Source organism: Paroedura picta, chromosome 6 (genome assembly GCF_049243985.1).
Source record: "Paroedura picta isolate Pp20150507F chromosome 6, Ppicta_v3.0, whole genome shotgun sequence".
Lineage (NCBI taxonomy): Eukaryota > Metazoa > Chordata > Lepidosauria > Squamata > Gekkonidae > Paroedura > Paroedura picta.
Genome location: NC_135374.1, coordinates 16,198,407 through 16,217,970, shown reverse-complemented (window position 1 = coordinate 16,217,970; position 19,564 = coordinate 16,198,407). Strand labels below are relative to the sequence as shown.

Below are 19,564 nucleotides of genomic sequence, written 5' to 3'. Positions count from 1 at the left end.
AAAGATTTGTAGCATGCTTTGACAGAAGCAAAAGGGTCTGACTCATAGTGGACCGTCCAGGAGAACTGATACTTCGCAAATTCTTATGCCAAACTCAAAATGCTTGCAACATAAAAATCAAAAATAGTAAGGACGAGCATTTTGTTTACGACCCATAACAAAACAAAACAAAAGTCAACATAGGATTTAAAATTTAGTTTCAAAGCAAATAAGAGACATAGTAATAATTATGCTAGAGCCTCTTGTGGCGCAGAGTGGTAAGGCAGCTGTCTAAAAGCTCTGCCCATGAGGCTGGGAGTTCAATCCCAGCAGCCAGCTCAAGGTTGACTCAGCCTTCCATCCTTCCGAGGTCGGTCAAATCAGTACCCAGCTTGCTGGGGGGTAAACGGTAATGACTGGGGAAGGCACTGGCAAACCACCCCGTATTGAGTCTGCCATGAAAACGCTAGAGGGCGTCACCCCAAGGGTCAGACATGACTCGGTGCTTGCACAGGGGATACCTTTACCTTTAATAATTATGCTTAACAGCAAGCATGAAACAGGGGATAGAAAACAATGTGGCCACATGAAGGGAAAAAAAACTCCCCCCACCCCAAATTTGCCAAAGGCAGTTTGTTAAGTAGCAACTCACACTGGAAACTGGACTGAAATGGGTACCTACACTACCCATTTCATCTAAGAGAGCGTGGAGCTGCCCAACCACTGCTTGGTCAGGTTTGTCTACAAAGGTGATATCTACCACCAGCTAACTGATGTCCAAGTCATTAGGGTCCACAGAGAGCTGTTGGCAATAAATATATGTTTAATGAAGCATTGAGCACCTCCAAGATCTAACCAAGCAATCTTCTCTGACTCATCTTAATAAACTGCAAGTCATAATGGTCGAGCCTTGATATGGTGGGCTGAACTCCAAGCAACCTGCCCACGTCATCAGGCTGCAACAATCGAAGTTCATTCAAGTAACTGATTAAGCTGTGCTCAAGATAATGATCTGAAACTGCTATTCCAGTAGGATGAAGTTCTGGGTACATTTAAGCCATTTTATCAGTGAAACACTTAGCAAATGAGTCACGGTGAGCGGCTGAGCGTCTCCAGAGCAAACTATAGATTAACCTTTCTCGACTTTTTTACCATTGAGAAACCCCAAAAACAGTCTTCAGGCTTTGAGAAACCCCAGAAGTGATGCCCTCATGCAGAATATGGTTGGGAAGCATAGTTGTGTACATGCCCACCTCAACCCCCCCCCCCCTTCGCCCCCCTCCAGCCCCATCACTAGACATTTTGGGGGAGGGGCTGGTCGATATGACCATACATTGCCATATGACCTGATAATCGTTTAACAAATTTAAAATATTTATAAAAAATTAATTATCTCCTGTCCATCCGGAAAACCCTTCCAGGGCCATCAAGAACGTCTGCCATAGATTTTCCCCTATACCACCTTAGGACAGCTCTGCAGAAGCAATGGTGTCACAAACAAGGTAAGAACATGTGCCCTCACTCACACCAGTTGTGCTTGCCTAGATTTTTCCTCAATAAGGACCTGCATTTGTATCAGGTCGCTGGCATAAGAGACAAAACCGCCAAAGCATGGGGCAGAGGGGAGAGTTGGTCTATATATGTAATTCAGGGTAAAGTAGAACAGGGGTAGTCAACCTGTGGTCCTCCAGATGTCCATGGACTACAATTCCCATGAGCTCCTGCCAGCGTTTGTTGGCAGGGGTTCATGGGAATTGTAGTCCACGGACATCTGGAGGACCACAGGTGGACAACCCCTGCACTAGAACAGCAATCTAATACGGCAAGCCAACTTGTGGCACACTTGGTCATAAGTTGGCCACCGGTAATCTACGGGGGACAATGGCTGCTTTGCAAGAGAGCCCAGGTTGATCTCTGCCCATTTCCGCTTGAGGTGCTGCTTTCTCATAACTGCATTCTTAGGATTCTCTTCCTCTTCAGAAGTGGCTTCTCTTAGGTACAGGGAAGGGAAAGACGTCTATTCATGAAAAGGTTCTACACCCACAACTATGTATTACCCTTCTATATACAAAAATGTACAAGTCTGGGGGGGGGGGGGAATCTGGCTGAAAACTGCCAGAACGCCAATTTCTGCACTACTCTTTTAAAACTCAAGTCAAACTTTTCCAGCAGCCCTCGGGAAAGTAGATTTAGTGTTTATTGTTAGCACAAATTTCTAATTTTGGATACTGCAAACGAGCCAAAATGATTTGTCAGACCCTTGGAGAAGCTACTATAAAAATGAGGTAAGCTTTTTTGAAATCTATCCACTTGGTTTCTGAAAGCTAATTTTTTCCCCCTACTTAAATCCACAAAAACTTAAATGTACAAGCCATAAACTTTCTGCTAAATGCTACTTATTACTGAAACTTGCATTATCTTGCATTCCATAGTCTTGACATCTTGTATAATCATTTATATCAGGGGTAGTCAAACTGCAGCCCTCCAGATGTCCACATACTACAATTCCCAGGAGCCCCTGCCAGCCAATGCTGGCAGGGGCTCCTGGGAATTGTAGTCCCTGGACATCTGGAGGGCCGCAGTTTGACTACCCCTGATTTATATAGTCAACGGGGATGTGAACCTGCATGTGCCAGAGTAAAAAAAAATAAATGCACAGGGTATCAAAAGTTTTGTGCTTCGACCAAGACGGTCCATTATATCAACAAGCAACTGAGCACTAGAAATCCCTGCTTACACCCAGAGAAAAATGCTGGAAGCCCACCTTCAAAATGGCAAGCCTCAAGAGAACAAATGAGGAACTCTGGATACTTCAGTAGTGCAAATTTTGAGCCACCTTTAAGACCAACAAAGTTCTATTCAATGTGTGCACATCCTCAGATCCGACATCATGGAATGGAAGCCATCAGTTCATACTTATGGACAAAGTACGAGAGTAAATTAACATACAGCATCATGAAAATAGCTAACAGATCCTAGAGATTTATAGGGAAACTCAGCAGTCTTGGATTTATTGGTGCTCGAGGTTATGTTGCATGGGAAATACCTTGGGTTCAATAAAGATGTCTACAAAAGGGAGTAGTGCGCAAATGTGGAATAAATTGCTGGCAGCAAATGGCTGAGAACTTGCCCTTATGGACCTTCAGACCAACAGGGCTACCCACTTGAATCTAACCTCAGTACTACTTTTGTCAAGATGATTTTGCAACAAAACAGGAAGGCGGATTGGTGGAGAGTTCTGGGCCTGAGCCAGGACAATCCAAATTTCAAATCCCTACTTGCCATGAAACTCTTTTCATAACCTTTGGGATGGCCATTTCACTCTCTGCCTGACAGAGTTTACTAGCCTGTTGAAGATAAATTGGGAGGGCAGAATTTTGAATTCTTTTATTAGCAGGCAATTGAATTCTTTATTAGCAGGAATATTCCTCCACAATATGCTAAACCAATAAATAACTAGCAGTGGTATTCTAAGAATACTTTCCTGGGACTAACCTCCATTGACTAGATCAGCTTTTCTCAACTTTTTAACCATTGAGAAACCCCTGAAACATTCTTCAAGCTTTGAGAAACCCCACAATTGTGCAAAATATTGGTTGGGAAACATAGCTGTGTATACAACCAGGGCCCCTCCCCTTTCTACCCCCTCCAGGCCCATCACTGGCCATCTTGGGAGGGGGTCATATCATCACCTGATAAATGTTTAACACATTTCAAAAAATATATTAAAAATTCATTCACTCCCACCCATTCAGGAAACCCTTCCAGGACCGACATGAAACACCAGGGTTTCACGAAACCCTGGCTGAGAAAACCTGGACTAGATTTCCAGGGACCAGCATTTAGGATCGCACTGTTAGTAGGTAAGACGCAAAACTGTAATGCAACTGTTTTACAAGAGGTGTTCTAGCGATAAATGGAATGAATTTATTAAGCCACTGAAGTGTGCAGCATGCAATGAAATTGTACAGAGACAAAACAGGCATTCACTTTTTCCATTTCAGCAGTATCAAGGATTTTTCTTAGTCGTTCCAAAATGAATAGGTACAAAACGTTTTCCAAGATCGTGTCCAAATTATTTTTGATGCCTGCATTTACTGAAAAGGGCTCTACTACTGTGGGCAAATCAATATGGATCCAGAGTAATAAAGAAAACCCTTCTGGGGTTTTACTTATATCCAATATATCAGTGCTAAAGCCTGAAGATTCCCACCCCCTGATTAACCATTCTAATACTATTGTGATTTGTAAAGCTTTACAAGAGGCTTTTTAAAGAGCCTCTTGTGGCGCAGAGTGGTAAGGCAGCAGACATGCTGTCTGAAAGCTCTGCCCATGAGGCTGGGAGTTCGATCCCAGCAGCCGGCTCAAGGTTGACTCAGCCTTCCATCCTTCCGAGGTCGGTAGAATGAGTGCCCAGCTTGCTGGGGGGTAAACGGTAATGACTGGGGAAGGCACTGGCAAACCACCCCGTATTGAGTCTGCCATGAAAACGCTGGAAGGCGTCACCCCAAGGGTCAGACATGACTCGGTGCTTGCACAGGGGGTACTTTTACCTTTACCTTTACCTCAGCCCTATTGAGTCTGCCATTTCTACTTCCAACATTTAACAATACTGGTTTAATAAATTCTATTGAGCTCTGCCTCTTCTATTCTGCTTATATGGAACTTCTCTCAGGGTCAAACACTGATATGAATGGTGGTACAAATTCCTACATCAGCGAGCGACTCTCAGTTGCACCTTTGAATTTTTAGCTAGGTGGCCCACGAGACCCGCATACAGTAAAATCCTTGACATTCGTGAGGAATTGGGGTTGCCTCCTAATAAAGCTTTACCTTGAGATGGAGCATTCTGCAGGGCCAGGTCATCTCCCATTCAGCACTGTCCCTGAGCTGGGCCTGTTGACCATCATATGAGCAGTGGAGGTACAGACAGCAAGTCCCAGGCGTGCTGGCTGACCCAATGCTTCACCTCAAAGCTTCAACTATGTAGAATGATCCATAGCTCTTGAATAGATGTTGAGGAAATGTTTTACTTAAGTATATATTTTATATATTTTGTGGCGCAGGGTGGTAAGGCAGCCGACATGCTGTCTGAAGCTCTGACCATGAGGCTGGGAGTTCAATCCCAGCAGCTGGCTCAAGGTTGACTCAGCCTTCTGGGAGGTAAACGGCAATGACTGGGGAAGGGAATGGCAAACCACCCTGTACTGAGTCTGCCAAGAAAACGCTAGAGGGCGTCACCCCAAGGGTCAGACATGACTCGGTGCTTGCACAGGGGATACCTTTACCTTTATATTTTATACAGACTGAGGCACCCTTATTTCACGGCCATGAGATAAGAAAGCAACTCTTATCATCAACTGGTCATAGGTATTTTGTACAGTTGGAATCATAGAGTTGGGAAGGGTCACACAGGCCATCTAGTCCAACCCTCTGCTCAATGCAGGATTAACCTAAAGCACCCATGAAAAGTATCTGTCCAGTCCACCCATGAAAAGTATCTGATGCCCCCCACCTGTATCGCATTCCTGCTCAAAAAGAAATGCACATTACAAGAAATGCACAAATATATATTATACTAAAAGGAATGCAGATTATACCAAGTCACATGAACACATGAAGCTGCCTTATACTGAATCAGACCATTGTATTGTCTACACCAGCCTTTCTCTACTTTTTTTTTTTACTGGTGAGAAACCCTTGAAACATTCTTTAGGCTTCAAGAAACCCAAGAAGTAGTGCAGTCGAGCAGAATATGGCTGGGACATATAGCTGCGTAACACACCTACCCAGGGCCCTTCTTCCCATCCCCTACAGCATGGGGTAGTCAACCTGTGGTCCTCTAGATGTCCATGGACTTCAATTCCCATGAGCCCCTGCCAGCGTTTGCTGGCAGGGCCTCATGGGAATTGCAGTCCATGAATATCTGGAGGATCACAGGTTGACTGCCCCTGCCCTACAGGCCATTTTTTTTTTTGGGGGGGGGGGGGGGGTCAGGTCAACATGACCATATATGGTCATATCACTTGGTAACTATTTAGCACATTTATGGCTATCCAGGGTCTCAGGAAGAGGCCTTTCATTTCACCTACCACTGGATCCTTTATTAATTACGTTGCCTTCCCAAGAGGCTCAGGGTGGTTCACAAGAAACATAGGAGCATGAATGATACAGAGAAATTGGTAACCATAGATGACAATGGAACAATAATAAACAGTGAGAACACTAAGTTCATAACTGTAACATACAATGGGCCCGTGGTTGGTCGGTTTAAGACTTTGAAGCTCATGAACTCTGAGGTTCATGGGAGGCTCAGGGACCCCGTAGAATGTGTTGGTTCTGGTTGACCTCAACTGAATGCCTGGTGGAGGAGCTCCCTTTTGCAGGCCCTGCGGAATTTTCAAGTTCCATTAGGGCCCTGATCATCTCTGAGAGCTGAGGTCCAAGATGGAGAAAGCTCTGGCCTCGGTTCGGGTCAGGAGAGCTTTCTTGGGGCCAGGGATCACCAGCCAGTTGGAGGTGACAGAGCGTAAGGCTCTTTGAGAGGTGTAGGCAGAAAGGCTCAAGTACACTGGGCCCAGACCATGTATGGCCTTAAAGGTGATTACTAGAACTTTAAGTTTGATCCGTAATTCAACTGGTACCCCGTGCAGTTGTTGGAGAGTGGGCTAAATGTGGGGACTTCTATGGCGTTGCTGTGAGGATCCTAATTGCACCGTTCTGGACCAGTTGAAGCTTCCAGATCAAGTTAAGGGCAGGCCTGCATAGACTGCGTTGCAGAATCTAGTCTAGAGGTGACCGTCACATGGATCACTGTGGCTAGGTGTTCCAGGGCCAAGTAGGGTACTAGTAGTTTAAGGTGGTAGAATGCCAGCCATGCTACTCTCGTAACCTGGACCTCCGTTGAGAGGGAGGTATTGAGGATCACGCCCAGGTTCCTGGTGGAGTGAGCCACTGATAGCTGTACTCTATCCAGGTTGGGTAGGCACGCTCCCTTGCTTGGACCCTTCCTGCCCAGCCATAGGACCTCCATCTCTGAAGGGTTGAGCTTCAGACAACTCTGCTTGAGCCACCTCATCACTGCTTCCACGCAGCTAGCTAATGCTTCTGGGGGAGAATCAAGGGAGCCATCCCTCAGGAGGAAAAGCTGGGTGTGATCAGCATACTGGTGACAACCGAACATCTTGGCCTTAATAGCTAGGTGCTTTGTACACTTTGATAAACATGCTGCTTCTGATCAAACAGAGTCTGTGTTGGGATTCAGGATCTGACCACATCTGAACTCCAGCAGAACAGTTCAGAACAGGGCTGAGAGAGCAATTTGGACATGAAGTCAAAAATTCAGTTAAGTTGGTCACTGAAAGCAGATTCAAAGGAAGGATGCCTGGGTTTGGCGACTGACAAGAAATTAAAGGATACGTCTTCTTGCCAAGTCCCAGTGGGTAACAGTGACTTTTGAGGGGATATGTTAATATCAAATAGAGTTGATATACAAAATCATTTTGTGCGGCATACACATCAGAGCGGCGGGCCAGAACTAGCGAGATCTGGATTCAAATTCTTGTTTTGCCATGTACTCACTCGATTCAAAATTATTGTTACAATAATTTTGAACCGTCCCTTTCTTTTCGTGATGTACTCACTCGATAGCTGTTATTTAATAACATGAGCTGAAAACCTGCTTATGCCTGCAGGATGCTGGCAAGAATAATATTAAAAACTTCTTATCAAGTAAAGCTAAATGTTCTTTTAATAGAAAGGCACATACCTGAGAACACAGTTCCAACTTACTGCTCATATAGAGCACTCATATAAGCAGGATTTATTTGGGGGAAGGTTCATATCAGATGCCAGCATATTATCACAAACTATTCCTGATATGCCTGCCCCCCTGCCCCAAACACCTCCTCGTTAGCTTCTCAGAATACTTAAAAATTTAATTTTACAGCATTGTGAAATGGGTATTGAAACGATTACCACAAACAGATATAACACTAGGTTCTCAACCTTCCTAATGCCGCAACCCTGAAATACAGTTCCTTATATTGTGGTGATCCTGCGTTGAGCAGGGGGTTGGACTAGACGGCCTGTATGGCCCCTTCCAACTCTATGATTCTATGAAATATAAAATTATGCAAGTGTTCTTTCACAGAAATTAAACCGAAACTGACCAACGGCGTGAAGATCAATTGTTCATGACTGTATATAAATTGGCGGGCGCCTTCAGGAGGAGAAATTAAACCGAAACTGACCAACGGCGTGAAGATCCATTGTTCATGACTGTATATAAATTGGCGGGCGCCTTCAGGAGGAGTGGCAACGGTGGCAGCGCCCCCCCGCCAAGCTGCTCACCCAGCTGCAACCCCTGTGAAAGGGTCATTCGACCCCCAAAGGGTTCCCGACCCCCAGGTTGAGAACCACTGCACTAGAACCACTCAAACATAGTTATGTAATTGGAACACTTTTGGGCCAGAAGGCTGGACAGCTTAATCCCTTTTAAGACAGATTCATGGAAGATGGGTCCATGGTGACTAAAGAGAACCTCCATCTTCTAAGGCAACAGATTGATGGCTACCAGGGCTAGGAGGGGAAAGTCGTGGCCTCGATGTCCCGTCAGCTGATCCTTCAGGGCAACTGGTTGGCCACTGTGCAAAACCAGTTGCTGAACTACATGGGCCACTGGTGTAACCCTTTTGAGCTGAGCCACCCTCCACCCCCAAATCAGTGGCCTTAATTTGCTTCTTGGCCTGACATTGTCAAGATCAAAACATTTTTAGCTACACTTATTACTGCCACTGTATGAGCTTCCCATGTGACTGCAGGAAATACAAAGTATTTACAGCAACAGAGTATTTACAGCAACAGAGCCAATGAAAGCCACCTCAATACGGAGGCTTAGCTTTAAAATCAGCTATTTGCACATACGGCCTAGACACTGTGAATGGAACAACATGAGTTGTGGACCAGTACAGCTTCCCTGCTTCCTTCAGGAAATTTACCTTGCAAACAGCTGTTCTCATGTTGGCTCTCAGTCAGGGCGGGGAAATGTGATTTTGCTGACTTGAAAGAGAAGGAACTGCTGTCTTCTCTTGGGAAACTGTGCTCATGAATGGACCTTCTCAGGTAGGTGGGTGCAGTAATGTCTGTCCCAGATCTCCCTTCCAACACACTATCTATGAGCTGACCACAAAGGACTCCTTCCTCTTTGCCTACGCCAAAGCCAGCCTTGTTTACTTTTGCCATGGTTGCTCGAAACCAGGTCGGTGAAGGGCTCCCCGCAAACACTCTTCATGTTCCTTGGCCCAGTTTACGTCAAGCAAGCCCTTTCATCCTCGACAAGAGGGCAGAAATGCAGAGTGGCCAACGTGTGTGTCTGAGGTCTGGCAAGGCTGTGGCCCACACGGGAGAAGATGGAACTCCATGAACATCAGGCTTACAATTACGAACACACACTGCCTTATTTAAGAGCATTCATAGTTTTCCCCCCAAGGAAAACTGACCGCAGAAGGACACCCAATGTGGAATTCACAACAACAGCACTGTTCGTGGTGGTAACAGACACCGGCCATGTTGGGGAGAATGGAGATGGACTTCAGAGGCATGGACCTCCGTGACCAGGTCAGTTCCTGCGTAACGGTTTCAATTATAACAAACCGGGACTTACCCTGCTGGGATTAGATGGCCCCACTCAGGCAGCATTTCCACAAAAAGAATGTTAGAAGCAAATCGAGCTTGGTGTAGTGGTTAGGAGTGCAGACTTCTAACCTGGTGAGCTGGTTTTGATTCCCTACTTTTCCCCCCACGAGCAACCAGCTGGGTGACCTTGGGCTCAGCACAATACTGATAAAGCTGTTCTGACTGAGCAGTAATCTTAGGGCTCTCTCAGCCTCACCCACCTCACAGGGTGGGGAGAAGAAAGGGAAGGCGAATATAAGCCACTTTGAGACACCTTCGGGGAGAGAAAAGCAGCATATAAGAACCAACTCTTCTTTCTAAACTACTTTTTGTGTTTTTTCTATATGTTCTTTTTTTTCATATTTTCCATATGTTCCATGTAAACAATGTTTCAATGTAAACCGCCCAGAGCTGCAAAGAATGGATGGTATAAAAATACTAACAAACAAACAAATAAATAAATATATGATGGAAACTGAAGTCTACTGTACTGGATCCGACCTGACTTCTATCAACCACATTTCTTCTATGCAATGATCCCATCCCCCTATGCTCCATTGTGTCACCTTAGCTCCTCTCAGCAGGGGCCAACCTACAACTGGGCAAAATCAAAAACTGCCCTCTCCGTTGAAGCCCCCACCCTGTGGAACGGGTCACCTGAGGGGGGTCAGGAAGGCTCCCAGTCTCCTGGCTTCCTATCAACTATGTAGAAGGAAGAGACCTTTTCTGTGCAGGCAATAGGGTAGTGCTGTGCAAAACGATTCACAATGTGACTTGGATAAATTATTAGGGGCTGTAGGCTATACTACTGTGTATGGTCGGCTTTCTCAACCAGGGTCTCTTGACAACCCTGGAAGCATTTCCTGAATAGATGGGAGTTAGTGTCTGTCTGTCTGTCTCTCTATCAATCAATCAATCAGGGTGCTAGGTGTATTCTACTACTTTAGCTGTGGCTGTATAAATTGAATTTATGTAAAGTAAATATTGAATTTATGTAATGTAGATCATAGAATCATAGAATAATAGAGTTGGAAGGGATCTCATGGGTCATCTAGTCCAACCCCCTGCACTATGCCACCCGCTCGAGCCTTCACAGAATCAGCATCTCCGTCAGATGGCTCTCCATCCTCTGTTTAAAAATTTCCAAAGGTGGAGAACCCACCACATCCTCAGGAAGCCTGTTCCACTCAGAAACCGCTCTAACTGTCAGGAACTTATTCCGGATGTTTAGACAGAATATCTTTTGAATTAATTTCATCCCATTGGTTCTGGTCTGTCCCACCAGGGCAAGAGAGAACAACTCTACTCCATCTGGCACCTTTTTAAATACTTGAAGATGGTTATCAGATCCCCTCTCAGTCGTCTCCTCTCCAGGCTAAACAGACCAAGCTTCCCCAACCTTTCTTCATATGTCTTGCCGATTTCTAATTGCCTGCGCGTGTGTACAGAAGCTCAACAAGGTATTAAAAAGAGAGTAAGCCGTGAGTTCTTCGGGTTGTAAAAAGTTCCAACAGTTAAAAAAAAGAATGAAGTTGAATTTCTGCATATTAATTCCACTAATCTGCATAATGAGCCTCTTGTGGCGCAGAGTGGTAAGACAGCTGTCTGAAAGCTTTGCCCATGAGGCTGGGAGTTCGATCCCAGCAGCCGGCTCAAGGTTGACTCAGCCTTCCATCCTTCCGAGGTCGGTAAAATGAGTACCCAGCTTGCTGGGGGGTAAACGGTCATGACTGGGGAAGGCACTGGCAAACCACCCCGTATTGAGTCTGCCATGAAAACGCTGGAGGGCGTCACCCCAAGGGTCAGACATGACTCAGTGCTTGCACAGGGGATACCTTTACCTTTACCTTTAATCTGCATGAATATGGAAGGAGAAATAAACCAGATTTTATAAGCATGCACGGTAAAGCTGATTATCTTCAAGACGTGTTCTTTTGAGCCAGCTGGGTAAAAACGGGGCCTCTCCTCTAATTCACAACAGGTTATAGATTCACCACTGGATCATCTAGCACAGGGGTAGTCAACCTGTGGTCCTCCAGATGTCCATGGACTACAATTTCCATGAGCCCCTGACAGCAAATGCTGGCAGGGGCTAATGGGAATTGTAGTCCATGGACATCTGGAGGACCACAGGTTGACTACCCATGATCTAGCCCACCTCTTTACCCTAAGGCCAGTTAGCCTACTTACCTGCTTATCTGGTAATTTTGTGACACTCGAGCTGTACTCTTTAAAACATTCGAGATAGAGAGCTGGATCCTGACTAAAGTTTGCACAGCACAACAACATCTCTGCATGCTGTGCAGTTGTGAACAGGATGTCAAGTTGCCAAGGGAGAGGGAGACAGGAAAAACACGCCCCATGGGAGGAAGCGGTTGTGCCTATGGAAGCAAGAGTCTGGATCCACACCAAAGAACCCAAAATCTCCCAGTGCAGAGAATTCAAAATCTAAAACAAAACAACCTCCCCTCCCCCCATGGTGGAGTCAACTACTGTCCTCTCTCCTTTCCTATTTCCATAATAAGGTTCTGGAAATATGATTATGCTTTCATAAACTTTTAATTTATTTCATCTTATTTATCTTTCAATTTGTAACCTTCCCCTCCCTGTATGCCAGTTTGGGGCAGCGCCCAACATTCAACATGATAAGCCGGAATGGAGTGCTGTCTTTCAAAGCTTGCCTGTTAGAATCTTCTATCATGAGGAATGGTTGGGGGAGATTGGTCTGTTTAGCCTGGAGAGGAGAGGACTGAGAGGGGATCTGATAACCATCTTCAAGTACCTGAAGGGCTGTCACATAGAGGATGGAGCAGAGTCGTTTTCTGTTGCCCCAGAGGGTCACACCAGAACCAAAGGGATGAAACTAATTCAAAAGACTTTTCGGCTAGACATCCGGAAGAAGTTGCTGACAGTTGCAGTGGTTCCTCAGTGGAACAGGCTTCCTCGGGAGATGGTGGGTTCTCCTTATTTGGAAGATTTTAAGCAGAAGATAAGCCAGCCATCTGACAGCAATGCTGATTCTGTGAATTTAGGCAGATTGTGAGTGGGCAGAAGGGACTGTGCCTGAACTTGGCTCTTGTGGCCCTCTCTTGCATGCCCAGGGAAATGCTGATTGCTACTTAAGAGCCTCCTGTGGCGCAGAGTGGTAAGGCAGCAGAAATGCTGTCTGAAGCTGTGACCATGAGGCTGGGAGTTCAATCCCAGCAGCCAGCTCAAGGTTGACTCAGCCTTCCATCCTTCTGGGTACCCAACTTGCTGGGGGGAAAACAGTAATGACTGGGGAAGGCACTGGCAAACCATGAAAACGGTAGAGGGCGTCACCCTAAGGGTCAGATATGACCCGGTGCTTGCACAGGGGATACCTTTACCTTTTTTACTTTGGGGTCAGAAGCAAATTTCCTCCAGACCAGACTGACAAGGGATTCTGTTTTTTGTTGTTTTGGGAGGGGGAATCATCTGGACATGGAACTGGAGCTACTGAAGATGGCCAGGTAGTTGTGGATTTCCTGCATTCTGCCGGACTAGATGACCCTGGAGGTACCTTCCAACTCTATGATTCTATGCTGGCTTGTTCTCCTAGGGATCCTACCTTACTTTTTAGCGAACTGAGCCACCTTAGGGAGCCAAACAGAAGGGCAACATGACTTCTCCAGTTTTGGGGTTGGGGGAGTCTAGTTAAGAAGCTGTAAGTAATACTGGAGAACAGAAAGGAAGCAACTGGACCAACTCTGGAAATTCTGTCATATGAGATGGCACTGAAGAGATGAAGGAAGGCCAATAAGTTCTGACAACAACCCAAAAACAAAACAAATACCAAGAGCTGAAAGACCAATGAAGAGAGCCTAGTATGAGCTTGGTGCCAGCAAAATACAGAGCCATAACAAGCTGAGAAAGTGCTTTTACGAGGCCATGTGTAGAAAAGTACAATAGCAAGGGCAGAGGCAGCAGAAACTACACAAGAGCAGAGAAGACTGTATAGTCCTCCACACGCTGTTTAAAGACAGCCCAATTCTTTCAGAGACAATGGAAAAACAAATAGGCTGGGTTCTGGAGATTTTTAGTGGAGGGATCACTTGGGCCTGAAATTGGGATCGCTGTGGGTGATCAGGTAGTTTTGAGTTCCTGCATTGTGCAGGGGGTTGAGCTAGATGACCTGGAGGTCCCTTCCATGATTCTAAACAGAACCATGGAGACCAGCACAGAGTCAGCGTGGTGTAGAGATTAAGAGTGCTGGACTAGCATCTGAAAGATCCAGGTTCAAATCCCCATTCGTGTTTGCCGGGAGGACTAGTCACACACTCACAGCCTAACCTACCTCGCAGCATGGTTGTGAGGATAAAAATGAAGGAGCGGAGAAGGATCTTAGCAGGCTATCAATGAATGAGAAAGGGGGGCTAGAGATGAATTGAATAAACAAACAGTGAGAATCAACAGGCACACGAACACAGAAAAATGCTGCAGACAATTCTAAAGCAAACAGGAATATTAGATTGTGCATACAGCTGCCGTAAGAAAAGCAGAAACCTGATGTGAGATTAGCGCTTAAGAGACGGCGTTTTTCCATGACTCCCTCAGTAAACTAAAGTAGGCAGGGCTGGCAAAGCAGTGCTCAGCTGCAGCCCAAGCTGCCTCCCAAAGGGCCAGAAATAAATCTAAGGAATAGTGTGCTCTTTGAAACAACCACCAGTCTAAATCTGACCCCAGGGGCCAAGATTTTCTGGCATAAGCCAACTCAGATTGACAGTCTCCTTTAAATGTGCCAGTGATCCCAATTTGAAGGACACAACAAAAAAGAGTAAAGAAAACCTTGAGTGTTTCTCTACAGCTGCCAAATAGAAGTGTTTCGAGCCCACCTTCTGTCACTGCAGGCCCTGAATCTTACTGGAAGCGTATTTAAAAAGGATGAAATAAGTGGAAGGCACTAGAAGTCAACCAATGGTAGGTTACAACATGAGGCTGTTCAGCTACACATCTTCACTCTCTCAGGAGGTGCCAGCCAAAAGAAAAGAATGAAATTCATTGCTTGGAGGCAGGATGCTAAAAGTAGAACCCGTGACTGTGAATTTCCAGCCTAGTGGGAGTGCTGGTGCCAAAACCAGCTAGCCAAAACAACAAGAGAACATGGCTCTCTGGAATGCCATGAAATCATTTGGACAAGCCCATGAATGTCAGGACGGAGTGATACAGCAAACGGTGGGCCAGCCCTGAATCAGGGAGGCTCAATTAAAAACAACTTGCTCAGCTATAATGCTCACAGGGTGCCCCTTTGCCAAGCTGGCAGCTCTCAGACAAACCTGCAATTGCTGAGAGGATTATTTGTTTAAGGTGGGGAGGGATAACTCCATGTGTACCATTCGGAGCGCCTTTGAAGAAGGAGGAGAGATAACTACGATGAACCGGAAAAGCCTGTAAGAGCTCAAGTTTGAACATTGCCAGAGTGTATGCGTGTGTGTGTGTCCATTTCATGCACAGCCAACATCTGAAGCAAAGCCAAAACATCCCATCACTGCCAATAAAGGGATTCTGGGTTGTATCAGATTAATGTTATGCTGAAACACTTGGGGGGGGGGGGAGCTCAACAGCTGTACTGTCTTCCAACCGCATTTTATAAGGAGTAATAATCTTATGTTCGAATAAGTGTGAAACAAAGAGGTGTTTGAATACCAAATCTGAAAATGAAAGCAGCAGCAACAAAGAATCCCAATTATCTTGATAACTTCCACCTTTTGGGCATATCCCACGTAGATCAACAGAGATTTGATAACGCTTCCGAAGAAAGTCTATCAAGATTGAAAGGCTGACGCTCCCATATTCTACCATTATCGGTTCTTGATGCTTTGATTCCCTTTCTAACGGCCGGTTTCGTTTTTTGGAAGCCGGGGATCTTACGTGCTTAAAAGAAAACTCCACAGCCATTCCCAGCACAGGCAAAGAACACAAGGTATCTGGAACCTATGGCATTACTTTTCAGAAACACAGAGTGAGCTAGAGCAGGGGTAGTCAACCTGTGGTCCTCCAGATGTTCATGGACTACAATTCCCATGAGCCCCTGCCAGCAAATGCTGGCAGGGGCTCATGAGAATTGTAGTCCATGAACATCTGGAGGACCACAGCTTGACTACCCCTGAGCTAGAGGATACTTTTCATCAGGGCAACTAATCCTTAAAATCCAGGAAGCAAGCTTTTGAATTTATTACACAGAGATCCTCTTCAGGCCCACTTGGGTGACTCAAGTCAGAAAATGCCAGTCAGTTTGTGTGGGCCAAGCGTCTTACGTAGCTGATCTAGCTTAATACTTTAAAAAAAAATGTTTCTTTTTGTTCCCTGAAACATTTATTAAGAGCCTACCTGACGTTTTGGAGAATTTGCTGTGCTGGGATTGATATTCCGCAATGCCTAAGAGCAAAAGAAATAAGATGGGTAAAAATTAAAAGAGCTGTGTACGGTTTGGGGGTGGGGAGGCTGAGTTGGTAGACACATCACCCTCTTTGCATTCGGGAGAGGCACGTTTCCGCAACAGCCAAAGATGACAAAAGGGCAAGGGAGTTAAAAAGACGACAAAAAAAGCCACAGGGTGCTTAGAGGTGCTTCACAGGTAAACAGCGTTGTTCAGATAGGGAACTTCAGGGGAAGCAAATATCGCCCAGCCTGTAGTTAGTTGGCATTAAATAGAGAATTTACTATAGAAAAGAAATCCACAAATTAGAAGCCTCGTCTAAATAGCATGCGGACAGAGTGAACATATTGGCTTAAGAATTAATAGCAAAGCAGTTACAGGAGAAGCTCAGAAATTTCAGCCCAAGAAGTCTTAGAGCCTTCTTCAGAAGAGGGCTTTTTGCCTCCATAGAAGCAGAGATGCGCCCCACGGGGATAACCCAGTTCACACCATGGCAGAGTTATTCCTAAAAATATGCCTCCAGAGCTTGAACCTCCAGGGGGGAGAGCAGAGAAAGCAAGAGGCAACGAAGGGGAAGAGCCCAAGGAAAAGATTTCCTCGAGCACAAAAATGGATCCGTCACCCAAAGAGTGTGGGGGGAGGGGGAGAAGAACAAGAAGAGGATCTTCAAAGGATTCCCTCAAAGAGAAGTTAGGATGCTGAGATGCCCCATAACCGCGATAAAGTGCTGACGCCAGACATTTGGAAACTAAGAGCTAATCAACGCAATTAGCAAGAGATCTAGGACAGGAAGCATGGACGGAGAGGCAAAGGTTCTAGACAGTAAGCCTTGCTGATTCTTGAGTTCATGCTTCCAGGGTTATGTATACCCGTAGGTTTAAAAAAAAAAGAAAAGCAAAAGCAGCAAAATCATAACCTATCTTTGCACCATTAGGGAAAACCATCAAAAAAGGTTTTTAAGTGCTCATTAAAGCCAAGCCAAAAGCCTGTTAATACAGCTTGTTTTTAAAGACAGTTACGCCCTCAAGAGTTACTTGCAACAGCATAAACAGTGATCTACAGTGAAGCCCTCCCGCACCTTGCCCCCATTCCCCCACCACCTAGATCCCCTAGACCGGGGGTCATCAACCTCCGTGGGCCACGAAGGCCATGGTACTGGGCCGCCGGCAGCTGCGCCTGCCTCCCCCCGCCCACAGCGAGAAGGAAGGGAAGAGGCAGGCGAGGCTGCCGGCACGCCAGCAATGCAAACGCGCATGCGTGTTAGTGCACCTGGTGGCGGAAATGCGCATGTGTGCAGTTTCCGCGCATGCGCGTTAGCGCCACCTGTGGAGAAAGCGTGCATGCGTGGCAACTGCGAGTGCACGTTTGCGCGGCACCCGGGCTGTCGGCTCTCCCCTCACCCCCGGAAGCAGTCCCTGACCTGAGAAAGGTTGGGGACCGCTGCCCTAGACAAGTTGGCTATAGTAGAAGGTATGTGCATCATTATACTACATTCATGTGCACTCTCTCCTCTTTGTCCTTCTCTCGGTCAAGGCAATGGTAGACTTGGCTGGAAGGACACATTTATGAGAAAGCGGAATGATTTTTATGAATGTTAGGTGAGTTGCGTGAAATAAACGGATGTTGCCCAGTGTGCCCCCAGGACAGCCAGAGGGAGGAAATCCACAGCTGCAAATTCTCATGAACCAAGCCGGACTCTTTCAAGTTACAATCAATAAAAAGCAAGGGAGATTCAACCCACAAGATGGCACGAGGTGGCGTTTTTAGGAACACAGGAGACGTTCATAAAAAGACAGGCGGGCCAATGGCTTGACAGAGGGAGAGTACCTCTGAATGCCGGAGACAAAATGGAGACGGTCGCCTTCCTCATTCCCACCTGGTGAGCTTTCAGATACATCATGCTGGCTGCGGCAGGGAAAAGGCTGCTAAGCTATCTGAACCGATTGGTCTGCTTTCACCGTGTCCGTAGCATGTTACGGAAAGTCACTGCTTGCTTATGCGTTGCCTAGAAAATGAGCAATGGGCTACAAGCACCCCTGGATGCAAAACCCCAAAATCACGTTACAAGTTCTGCCGACATCTTAACAGAAGACTGGGACCGTGCCGAGCGTTAACATTTCCGAGAAACAGCCTGGCATCTCTTGGGTTTGACACGATGCCTGCGTGGCAGAACTGCAAAAGGATGCTCGAAGCGACAGCGAGGCATGTCAGTGCTGGGAACCAACCGCTGTGCCAGAGACCGCATCAGTGATCTGAAAAGGTTATGCCCCCTGAGATGTGCTCGGAGTGGTGTCAGCCCTGCTTGCGTGGGAAAATTGCACGGGGAGGGAGGAGGGAGGGGGGAGTTCTGCAGCACAGACAAAGCTAAATCCTCCCCGAAGAGGATGCTCTGTCCCTCCCCTCCAAGCTGCCGATGCCAGAAGGAAGCCCAAGCTGCACATGCACACACCACGGAATAGGAGAGTGGAAGGCTGTTTCTAACCTGCGGCCTCACCTGCCGCAGCAGTTCTTGGTGCTTCAGACGCAGCCGTTCTTTCTCCACCTGCAGCTGCTGCAGTCTCATCTGCTGCTGCTGGTTGGAGCTGCCGCTTCCCAGCACCCCGCTGGGCGGACTCTGAGGGGCCAGCGGTGGCGGCTGCTTCATCGGAGCGCTTTGGCCGATTCTCTGGCTCATCGCTGGGGAGACAAAACAGGCAGGGCTGTTAGAGGGACGCGAGCAATAGGTTGGAGCCCTGTGTTCTAAGGCAGGGGTGGTCAACCTGTGGTCCTCCAGATGTCCACGGACTACGATTCCCAGGAGCCCCTGCCAGCGTTTGCTGGCAGGGGCTCATGGGAATTGTGGTCCATGGACATCTGGAGGACCACAGGTTGACTACCCCTGTTCTAAGGCAAACTTCAGATCTAGACCCAAGGCAGGCATCCAAAAAGACGACACCGCTGGAGTTCCCACTAGTCAAAATACGCATAAGAGTGCTAGCTCTAGTTCAATGTAATGCTGAATAGAGTTACCAGTTTCTACGCCCATATGCTGAAATTTGACTTAAGGGTTACATTTGAGTTCCATTGCATCTTAGAGGTCAACAAGGTACAACCCTTTTGAGAGTCAAAGCTCCCTTTGTTAGTTAAGATGGTTTGGTGGGAAGGCACTGCATGGCTCTGGCAGCAGGAAATGCATTTAAGTACAGTGACCCCATAGGACAGGGAAGGCCAAACTGTGGTTCTCCAGATGTCCATGGACTACAACTCCCAAGAGCCCCTGCCAGCATGCTGGCAGGGGCTCTTGGGAGTTGTAGTCCATGGACATCTGGAGAACCACAGTTTGGCCACCCCTGCCTTAGTATTTTCACAGCAAGAGACATCCAGAGCTGGTTAGCCACTGACTGCCTCTGTGCAGCAACCCCGTTACTTCTAAGTGGTGTCTCATCCAAATACTAGCAGCAAGGCCAACCGCATTCAGCTTCTGATATCAGACAAGATCTGGCTAGCCTGGCCTATCTCGGACAGGGCGCTGTA

The 19,564-nt window shown here is 46.6% G+C and overlaps 1 protein-coding gene across 8 annotated transcripts in view; it reads right to left on the bottom strand.

Moving 5' to 3' along the window:
* The window catches only part of YAP1 (Yes1 associated transcriptional regulator), a 106,602-nt gene that overhangs the window by 8,573 nt on the left and 78,465 nt on the right, over positions 1-19,564 (bottom strand). For 2 of the 8 annotated variants that reach the window (XM_077341519.1, XM_077341523.1), the window contains 2 exons: positions 18,534-18,727; positions 16,003-16,050 (listed from right to left, as the gene is read on the bottom strand). In XM_077341519.1, the coding sequence (XP_077197634.1) occupies positions 16,003-16,050; positions 18,534-18,727 (242 nt within the window). The remainder of the gene's footprint in view (positions 1-16,002; positions 16,051-18,533; positions 18,728-19,564) is intronic. The other 6 variants (XM_077341520.1, XM_077341524.1, XM_077341521.1 and 3 more) reach the window with 3 other exon arrangements.